This window comes from Penaeus vannamei, chromosome 8 (genome assembly GCF_042767895.1).
Source record: "Penaeus vannamei isolate JL-2024 chromosome 8, ASM4276789v1, whole genome shotgun sequence".
In the NCBI taxonomy this organism is placed as follows: Eukaryota; Metazoa; Arthropoda; class Malacostraca; order Decapoda; family Penaeidae; genus Penaeus; species Penaeus vannamei.
The window spans coordinates 5,237,089-5,247,752 of record NC_091556.1 but is presented as its reverse complement, the minus strand read 5'-3'; the positions used below and the strand labels follow the sequence as shown (position 1 = coordinate 5,247,752).

At 35.4% G+C, this 10,664-nt stretch overlaps 1 protein-coding gene across 4 annotated transcripts in view; it reads right to left on the bottom strand.

Moving 5' to 3' along the window:
• Positions 1–8,038: 8,038 nt before the first annotated feature.
• The window catches only part of Nak (Numb-associated kinase), a 94,019-nt gene continuing 91,393 nt past the window's right edge, over positions 8,039–10,664 (bottom strand). For all 4 annotated transcript variants that reach the window (XM_070124222.1, XM_070124223.1, XM_070124225.1 and 1 more), the window contains one exon: positions 8,039–10,664. This exon is cut by the window's right edge and continues 959 nt beyond it. In XM_070124222.1, coding sequence (XP_069980323.1) covers positions 9,202–10,664 — 1,463 coding nt within the window. In that variant the 3' untranslated portion in view covers positions 8,039–9,201.

Below are 10,664 nucleotides of genomic sequence, written 5' to 3'. Positions count from 1 at the left end.
TGCAGCCATGCCTACTTGCTGCAACAGCAGACTTAATAAAGAATTTAATCATGAAACACAAGAAAAGGCAGATAAAACGTTACGGGCTTTAGGTTCACGATATCCCTATTTGGCAACTTTACAAGGTTATTTTTTCACCCCCTTTCTTCTTTGCTAATGTTGAAGAAATTCCAGTCATTGATTTAGTCAAACTACTATATTTTCGCATTCTGTGTTATTTATATCGCTCGCCTAGTTGCATAAATCAGCGTAAAACAAGACAATACATGATGGCGCCCACGTTTACTGAGCAGGCGCGCACGATTTCACAAACGCACATGCGTCCGCGCACGTGTGTTGCATGTAAGGTCATTTGAGTAGAACATTTGTATTACATGTACTTATATGTGCGTTTCTGAATGAATATACATGCATGTTAAAATGATGACTTGAAGGCATATCCGTATGTTCAGGAATTTCTTACTCAGGTGTGCGTCCATTGTAAACACGCATTGTGCATACACGCACATACCTTTGAATCACTATGTAGCTGTGGACAAAAATTGTTTATATAAAAGTAAATTTACACACACACACACACACACACACACACACACACACACACAGACAGACAGACAGACAGACAGACAGACAGACAGACAGACAGACAGACAGACAGACAGACAGACAGACAGACAGACAGACAGACAGACAGACAGACAGACAGACAGACAGACAGACAGACAGACAGACAGACAGACAGACAGACAGACAGACACACACACACACACACACACACACACACACACACACACACACACACACACACACACACACACACACACACACACACACACACACACACACACACATTTTCCTCACCATGTTCAATACGAAGACTGTTTAACTCTTCAAATATATCAAACTTTCATTTAAAATTTTATGTGTTTATATATCTAGCATATTGCAGAATTAATACTGTATCTAGCATGAATACACCATATACATGAAGATGTCAGTCAATATATTAGCTGTGAAAACTTTCCCCGATTTACTGTAGGTGTGATAAAGATGGATTGCAATTTACTATGACAATCAAATTTTATAAACATTTATTGTTTTGCTGACTGGAACATTTCATCAGACTTAATTCTCTTATATGTCTGTTCTTTTTACTAGAATCATCTTATTGTATCTATTCAAACTTAGCTTAAACAATCTTTTATCTATGTATCATCAGCTTGTATACTTCAGATTATGTTCATAGTTTTTTCCTTCAATTACAAAATGTCAAAATTCCTTTTTCGATTTTATTTTTGAGATTGTAACATTTACTTTTAATTCATCTTTGAACTAGTTGATTGTGCTATGACCAGTGACATGTTCATTAAGAATAATGTGTAAGAGTAAAAAGTAATAGCTCACATAACTTCATATATTAGTGTTACATTACATTTCTCTATGATAACATGCAACACCTAATACACTACCTGTCTAAGGAAAGAAAAAGAAAACAAAAATGCTCATACCAAGTTTAATTCACATTTTGATATATACATAAATACAAGATAAATATCATGAACTTATTACCTTTTCAACAGACTATTAAGGCAAATTCATCAACAATATCAACGCGTTATCATTAACCAACAACAATAGCAACATCAGCTTGGCAATAAGTGATCTGCAACTTTGAGCTGGTGTCCAAATTACCTTGAAAAGATTATTCACTTATTATTATTATTATTATTAATTATTATTATTATTATTTCTTCTAATCCATATTCCCATCTTTCCTCATTCCTTACAAAGCTAAAGCAGTATGTCACATTTTATGTTCTGGAAGGCAACAGTTCTCACTGGACTGAGACACTGACAAAATATGTATCAAGTAGACCGTGTCATTTATTATGAGACTGAGGCAAAGAATAATACATGTATATCTAACTGAAGGGTTATACATGTACATCTAACATAAATGATTTACAAATATTGGTTTTACTGTGTGATTATACATATATGTTTCTGTTTATGATGTCACATGTACTATATCTAATCTTAAGATCACACTACAGTAGTACAATCAAAGTACTGTATATTAATAGCATACTCAAGGATTATGAATTACTTTGGAATTCACAGAAACCTTTGGAAATAATGAGAAAAATCACAGTAATGCCTGCTTTATCTAATGAAAGCTTATTAAATTGCCAATATCAGATCTTCTCCAATGACCAACAGAAACCTCTAAACAGCAAAGGCAAGGATAAGGTTGTTAAAGCATCCAACACTGTTCAGCCGAGGCAATAGTTTAGGAGTGGTTCAGGTATTATCATAATAAGCCGTTCAAAAGAGAAGGATAATAAGGAAACAATACTTACAATGACACAAATATGTAGAATAAAATAAACATTTAATTTATAATTCATGAGAGACAATATGTCTAAAGAACCCTTGGGATAAATGAGAGTATTTTCTTCACTCTCAAGACATAGATAATATAACTGTGGACGACCCTTTCATGAGGTAATACACTGAAGGCAGACTACCTCAGTCTCGTAATTGGCGACAAGGAGTCTTTTATCATTATGAATATAGGCCCTAATCATACATTCAGTTCTGATTATGACTGAAAAACTTTGGTGATCTGGTATCGGACAATATATCTAGGCACGCATCATTATACTGGTTAGATTTGCTGGAAGTGGCTTATGAATCAGTTATATACTAGGTCTATGCTTTTCTTATTACTTACCTACCTCCAATTGGTTATCTACTGAATACCAGCATATTCCAATCAAAATAAGTTAACTATGAACCATATTAGAAACAGCATACTCCAAAATATTGTGTAATGTATTTACATGACAAAAATAAATGGTTCAAAAATAACAATAATGATGATGCATTACTCATAATACACACTTTATAACTAGTACTTTAGTTAAATGCATTATTTCACTGTGCAAAAAAAGCATGTGAAATACCATAATCAGTAATCTTCAGAGCTAACTCCCAAAATAAAGATAGAAAAAATTAACTAACAGGAATACAGGGAAATTTTTCATACTCTGCAGTAATATGTGATAAGAAGGAACAAATACATAAACAACAGTTTAACCATATTATAATACTAGCTGTAGTTGAAACCTCTTGGTATGTTTCAAAGTACAATTGATCCAAAGATACCAGCAGCAACATGAAATTAATTGCATATTGCAAAATGCACAAATGATTTTCATTCAGTCATGTCCCCTTTGCATTTTACTTTATGTGGAATAATAAATTGCATTTTCCTGTGTGCTGAATAAATACACTTTTGTGATTTTTAAGTACGGTCATTTGAGCAACTTACGGTCTCCTTTTACTTGTTTTAAGTTATCAAGTTATTTTCAAAGCGACCAGAGACACACAAATACATTTTATTTGTCATCTTATTATTCATCAACATTACAAGCAACTAAAAACAAGGACATGACTTACATTTTACGGAAAAGGAATAGACAATATTTTACGCAAATAATAAAAAGCCCACTTGACTTTGTAAACATATTTATAACCAACAACAACAACAAAATCAAAATAATGATGACAATAATCATAATGATGATAATAACAATAACACATTAACACACTCATAATAACTATGTATTCTTGTAATTCTGTAAGCTGATGCTTGAGAATTCCCCCTTATAATACGACTATTCCTTAGAACAATGCTGTGGATGTGTCTCATAGATTTAGACAAAGGATTCTCAAAATCTCCCATCCAACATATATGTATATATATATATGTAAATATGTATAGTTTGTAGATGGTCAATGAGAGTGTGACAGCTGCGAGTCATCTGCTATGTAATAGTGATCTGTAATATGAAACTGATTTATGAAATTGTGTCTGCTTTGATATGATATTTGATGTATGATATGATGTAATGAGTTGTGTTTTACCTCCAAATACCAAAAAATAAGTTTAATCATAATATATCATAGTGATAAATCATTCATTTTCTGAACAAAAGATTCAGAGAATGATACACCAAAAATTCTTGGAATGAATTTTGAAGTGAAGAATTGAGTTTGTCTCTGTTTTCAATAACGGAAGTGACTTTTTATTTTCTCTATTCATCCACAAACATGCATGCCATCCATTACTGAACATCTGAACACATTAGCCTTTAAATCAAGAATGTACAAGTTACCATCTTACGGGAAAGATCTCTAAGAATAAGCATTCCATAACAGAACACCACATCTCATTCAGCCACACATCCATGCACAAAGCACTTCTGCCAAAATTCTGACAAAACGGTGAAAAAAAGGGGAAAAAATAATACCAAAGTAAATAACAAATAAACATCTAATAAAGCTTATAATCAACAAAAGATGTTAAAAAACACTGCAATTTTCTAACATTCAAGAATCAATTCAATCAAGTTTAAATGCAAAAAAGATTTATGTTTAACACTAGTGCAACATGTAATTTTCTTCAACATCAATAACCTGCAGCCTGAATACTAACACCGCTGATTACAATCTTGATGCCATAAAATCTAATACAATCATCAAATCACATAATATTGGAAATGGTGCCAAGAAAAGCTTAATGATACAATAATATAGACAGAATCAAGAGCCAGTTAGTCCAGGCATAGAGCTTGCATGAACATAAAAAAAAATAATAAAATAAAAATCAAACAAAATAAACATTCAGTTAAAAATATTTTGGCGTTTAAACACTCTCCTCAAAATAAGACCTCAAATTTTGTAAACTAACAATGGCAAATCATTACAATACATTTTTTTGTTGAAAGAAACAAAAAGAATATATCACCAATCATTAAATGAAGTACTCTTTTGTAGATAAATGGAAAAGACATTAATAAATCAAGCGAAATGAGAAAAATAAGGAAAATGCATGGAATTTACCAGATGCAACTACTGCCCTTTATTCTTTTAATAATAACATGAATAACATTACATATTCTTCTTATATCTTTATTTTATCTATTTTTTCTACTTTGTCAGCACATTTCAGACAGGTTCTATCCAACCAGAATCTAAGTTAGAAGTCAGAACAAGAATAGGAATGCATAAGAGAAAAGAGAAAAAAGAAAAAGAAAAAGAGAGGAAGGTGGGATAAATACATTAATTCCTAATTATAAACATATAAACAAAATTCACTCAAAATGAATGAATAAATAAATAGATAAACAAAAAAGCATAAACAATTGAAAAATGAAATGACAAATGTTCATTGAGAGCTGGAGTCAAATGGAAATTATACAGTAAATATTTAGCTTTTCTTGGATATATTAATCCAAATAATATATATTTCACATTTAATCAATGAACCTCTATAATCTTTTGGAGAAATAACAATAATAACAACAACAGTAATAATAAAAGACATTGTTAATGGCTATGCAGGTAAATTGTGGAAATAATAGGAATGATTAACATAACTTGTGATAATGACAATAATCATGCAATAATAACAATAATAATGACAATGATAATAATAATAATAAAAATAATGATAATAATAATAACAATAATAATAATTATAATAATAACAAGGATAATAACCTTTCAATCTTTCTGAATTAAGCACTCTGAATATTGGTCACTCATTGCCAATCCTTTCATACACGGCTTCAGGAATGCGATGCAATTCTAGGGACTAGTTTAACAAACTTCGTAACCTCTTGGAAAATTCCTATCAAGTCTCGACACATTTATCTTTCTTCCTCTATAGGTCATTTGGTAGTACAGAAATGCAAAACTGTCTGGGAGTAATATTGCACATCCTACGAGAGCAGCTACACTATGCATTTTCCACCTCATTCGAGTTACGGGGCTTATGATCTCCAAAATTTCTTATTTGCTTTGGGTCAATTAAACATATCAGAAAACTACCAATTCAGATGCCAAACAGCAAATGAGATTCCTTTGATATTATTAATTTTTTTTTGGCATATTAAGTGCTTATACGTACTTGAATATCTTCCTCCTCAACTGATTAATTGTGTGTTATCTATTGATGATGCATTTCAGATTATTATGAAAAATAAGGTGTTTCTCTAGGTATCATTTCTGCATCAGTCAAAATTTCCAAACTGCATGTTTCCAGCCAAACACAAAAATGACTTGTAATACTTGTCTATGGAATGTTTTTGTCTTTTAAACTTTACTGGAATGTTTGCTAATGAGTACCTATTTGAAAAATGTCAGGAAGGAAGGAAGGGCAAGAAAAGATGAGAAAGGGAAAAGAAATAGACCAGAGGAAATGAAGAAGGGGGGAATAGAGGAAAGAAGGAACAGTGGAAAAGAGAAGCAGAAGAAGGGAGGATAGGAGGAAGAAAAGGATAGTCGGAAAAAGTATGAGAGGATGAGAGGAAATACAAGAATCAGAGAGGATAAAGAGAGGGAGAGAATGGGTGAGAAAAGGGGAAAGAAAGAGAGCAAGCGGGCTAGAATGGGTTGGAGATTGGGGAGAGAATGGAAAGGAGCAAATACACAAAGAAATGCGAGAAATATGCAGAATGGAGAGGTTGCACCAATCAAATTACATTTCATTACAAATGTTCGTGCATAACACACACATAGGCATACTTTTACACACGTACATGAAAACACACACACTTATTCAACTCTCCCTTCTCTTTCTCTCTCTCATCCATTTATCCACACAATGCAAGTACATAAATCTTTTGTGTTCAGCTGTGTAAACAAAATAAGTTAAACAGTATCTGCCTTTAAACATGGTCAAGAAATAAATGTTAAGAAAGTCACCTCACCTGATGTACAGTTCAAATTTTGCCTAATTTAGTTTTAACTGGCATAAGTATTACAATGAATTATCAATTATAAATCCATGCATAAATATATTAAAGGTGCCTACTAGGTTTATGTAACACCTCACTTGTGTTTAATATACTCTGTGTGGGTAGACATGATACAATAAATAATTTGGTGCATTCTGTAGTTCCCAGCTAAAATAATAAGTTAACAGCATTATCATTTGTTAAAAATATATAAATATATACAAATGCACATAAATTCTATTGTCCCATTATTCGCACAACATAATTCATATTACTTCTTGATACAGCAAAATTAACAACCTTGCATCAATGTTAAAATGACAAAGAAATAAAGTGAGAGAGAAAGAGAGAGAGAGAGAGAGAGAGAGAGAGAGAGAGAGAGAGAGAGAGAGAGAGAGAGAGAGAGAGAGAGAGAGATAGAGAGAGAGAGAGAGAGAGACAGAGAGAGAGAGAGAGAGAGAGAGAAAGAAAAGAGGGGGAGGGGGGAGGAGGGGAAAGGCAGGAGGAGAGGGAAGTAGGGAGGAGAGGGAAGTAGGGAGGAGAGGGAAGGAGGGAGGAGAGGGAAGGGGGGAGGGGAGGAGAGGGAAGGGGGGACGAGATGGAAATGGGGGGGGGGGAGGAAAATGAGTAAGTAGATGAGAAACAAAAAATCAAAAAAGAGGAGAAGGAAAGAGAGGAGAGGAGCGGAGAGTAGAGGAGAGGAAAGAAAAGGAAAGGAAAGGAAAGGAGGGAGGGAGAGAGGGAGAGGGAGAGGGAGAGAGGGAGAGGGAGATAGATGTAGAGAGAGGGAGAGGGAGAGAGAGGGAGAGGGAAAGGGAGAGAGAGGGAGAGGGAGGGAGGGAGAGAGAGGGAGAGAGAGGGATAGGGAAAGGGAGAGAGAGGGAGAGGGAAAGGGAGAGAGAGGGAGAGGGAAAGGGAGAGAGAGGGAGAGGGAGAGGGAGAGGGAGAGGGAGAGAGAGAGAGAGCGAGAGAGAGAGAGAGAGGGAGAGAGAGAGAGAGAGAGAGAGAGAGAGAGAGAGAGAGAGAGAGAGAGAGAGACAGAGAGAGAGAGAGAGAGAGAGAGAGAGAGAGAGAGAGAGAATTATGATTGCTCTCTCCCATGAGCTTCCACTTCATATATATATATACGTCTACTGGGAACCACATTCCAGGTTATATTCACTAAAGGCCATTATGTGATAATACAACATGTCTTAAACTAATTCATCTGGTAAGAGCCTGGTTGCAATATATTTTTTTCTTTTTGTTTTATTTTTTAATACAAAGCATTAGATATTCTTTTCAATAAATCTTATTAAATCCATTTTCTCCCTTACAGACTACGACTCCTTCCAATGACTACTTAATAATGAGGGAGTGAGAATAAAAGTGTGTACTAACAGAATCATACTGGGTAGTAATCTTTACCAAATAGAATATACTGAAAAAAAAAAAAAAAAAAAAAAAAAAAAAAAAAAAATCTGAATAAAACTCATTATAGATCCCACTGTTTGCTATACTCTGTGTAAGACTAAACTAGTTGAAAGCTTTTAACCCAAATAGCTCTCTCTCACCTCCCAAGCACCAGCATCTACTAAAACTTCACTTCTTTAAGAGTCAAGAAAAAAAAAAAAAAAAAAAATCACAAAGGTTGAAATACTGTACTTCTAAATTAATATATGGAAGAAGCTCTTTACTGGGCTATTTAGCGGCCCAACTTCACTGCACTACTTTCTGAGACAGTCACTTGTAGCACATCGACACCTAATCACAGCTAGCTATTATTAGTGACAGCAAGGAATTCGGAGAACCAATCATTATGCTATTGATTCCCAGCCTATTGATGACTAGCTACCAATGCTGACAGAGACTGAATGCTACCCACTGTGCTGTGTTCGAACCTTGCTTTTTTTTCTTTTTTTTGTTTATAAAGCAATAAAGTGCTTCTTTGTGGTATTATGGCTGCTGGTAAACAGTACAGTTTGATAATTGTAGGAAAAAATCTTAGTCTTGCCCTTATTTATCATATTTGCTATTAATGAGTAACAGATCTAAATTCAGATATGTAACATTGTGGTAATTTACAGTATTACAAATAATTTGCTACATTTCCAGATTATGTAGGAACATTGTACTCCTTCTAAAATATACAAGCTATAACCCCATATAAATGAAGAGAGAAATGAGCTCCTTTCACTTGTAAAGGTACTCCATTCTATACCTCTTATAATGTATATACTCATCAAGCAGATATAGCTGGACCTTAAAATTTACTGTTACCCTATACTGTAATTCATTTAATCTATGTATGAATTTTTGTTTACAATGCACTATATTCAAAGTCAAGGAATGTTCTGGTCTCTGAATCCAGCAGATCTGTCAGCTTATATAAAAATCTATAAAAACATGGAATCCATCAGCGACCCAACTTAGAAAATGGATTAATGCCTCTCTTCAAGGAGCCAAATCTTGTGCCTCCTGTCATTCTTAAGTCTGAGTCATCCTCTTCAGGACTCTGGAGAGAGTCCTCTGCCTTCTCAACCTCTTGGCGGCTCCTTTCTGCTTCCCGCTTGCTTTTATCTGCCTCTCGTCTGCTCTCCTCTAGGGTGAAATCCTCAAAACTCATGTTGGAAATGCCTGCTGATTCAAAACTTATGTTCTTCTCAGGCTTCTTTTCTGTCTTTTCTACCTTTTTCTCCTGCTTCTCAAGCTTTTTGCTCTTTTTACTGATTTTCTCCTTCTTTGAGTGGCCAAACTGCTTCATGGGAAGAACCATCACATTTTCTTCTTCAAATTCTTCACTGATGTTCTTGTATTTCATTCTGTCTTTACTTCTGTCTCTGTGCCTGGGCTTACGGCTACTCATGAGGCCTCCCTCATCACTTGAGGTGTCAGAATCAGAGAATTTCTGATGTGTGGCTCTTGGCTTTCGGAAACTGGGCGGCGTAGACTTCCTAAGGGACTTTGGGACCTTGAAGTCGCCAAAGAACTTGTCAATGTGACCGTCATCCCTTGCCATCTGGGCCATCTGGGCCTGGAAGGTGGAACTCATGTTAGCCGGTAAAGTCTGGCTTTTGCCACCTGATCCCTGACTGGAGCGTTGGTGGTGCCCGATTATGGGCTTAAAAGGCACAGCACCAAACAAGTCAGCATCATCCAGGTCTGCTGAATTCACTCTTGACTGTCGAGCAACTGGCTGGATCTTTACAGAACGTGGAGTGGAGGTATGAACAGGAATGTGAGGGCTAATGTCTGTAGATGGAGTGTAATACACAGACTGACTGGAATTTGTAAAACTTGGAACACCATTTAAAACTGTCTGGCTGAGAGTTGAGAATTCTTTGGCATCAGCAGAGGGAGTAGCACTTGAAATTGTGACATCACTAAACGGTGTGGATCCAAAGAGGTCTGTGCTTTGGAAGGATGGAGAACTAACAGATCCAGCACCAGTGTTTGGAACAAGGGAATCCAGGCTTTGGGACATCAAACCATGATTTGATTGCGAATTCTTGAAAGGGACATTTGGTTCACTCTGCTCTGTACTTCCTGATATCACAGACTGGTTAGAAAAATGCTGATGAGGTTCTAGAGTTGCTGAAGGAACAATATTTACTGGACTGTCACCAATGAATGGATTTACAAAAGGGTTTTTCGTTGGAATTGGATTAACCACAGACGGGATGTCTTCGGCCAAGGGCACAGGAAAGGGTCCAGGAATGTTCTCGTAATGGTGATACCTAGGAGTGGTTGGCCCATTTTCTACACTGCCACCACTTGGATTGAGCACAACGTTTTCGTAGATGGGATACTCCTCACTCGGAGATTCTTCGTAAATTATGTCAGCTTGAACGGGCAATCTGATGGGCTCAGAAGCCTTGT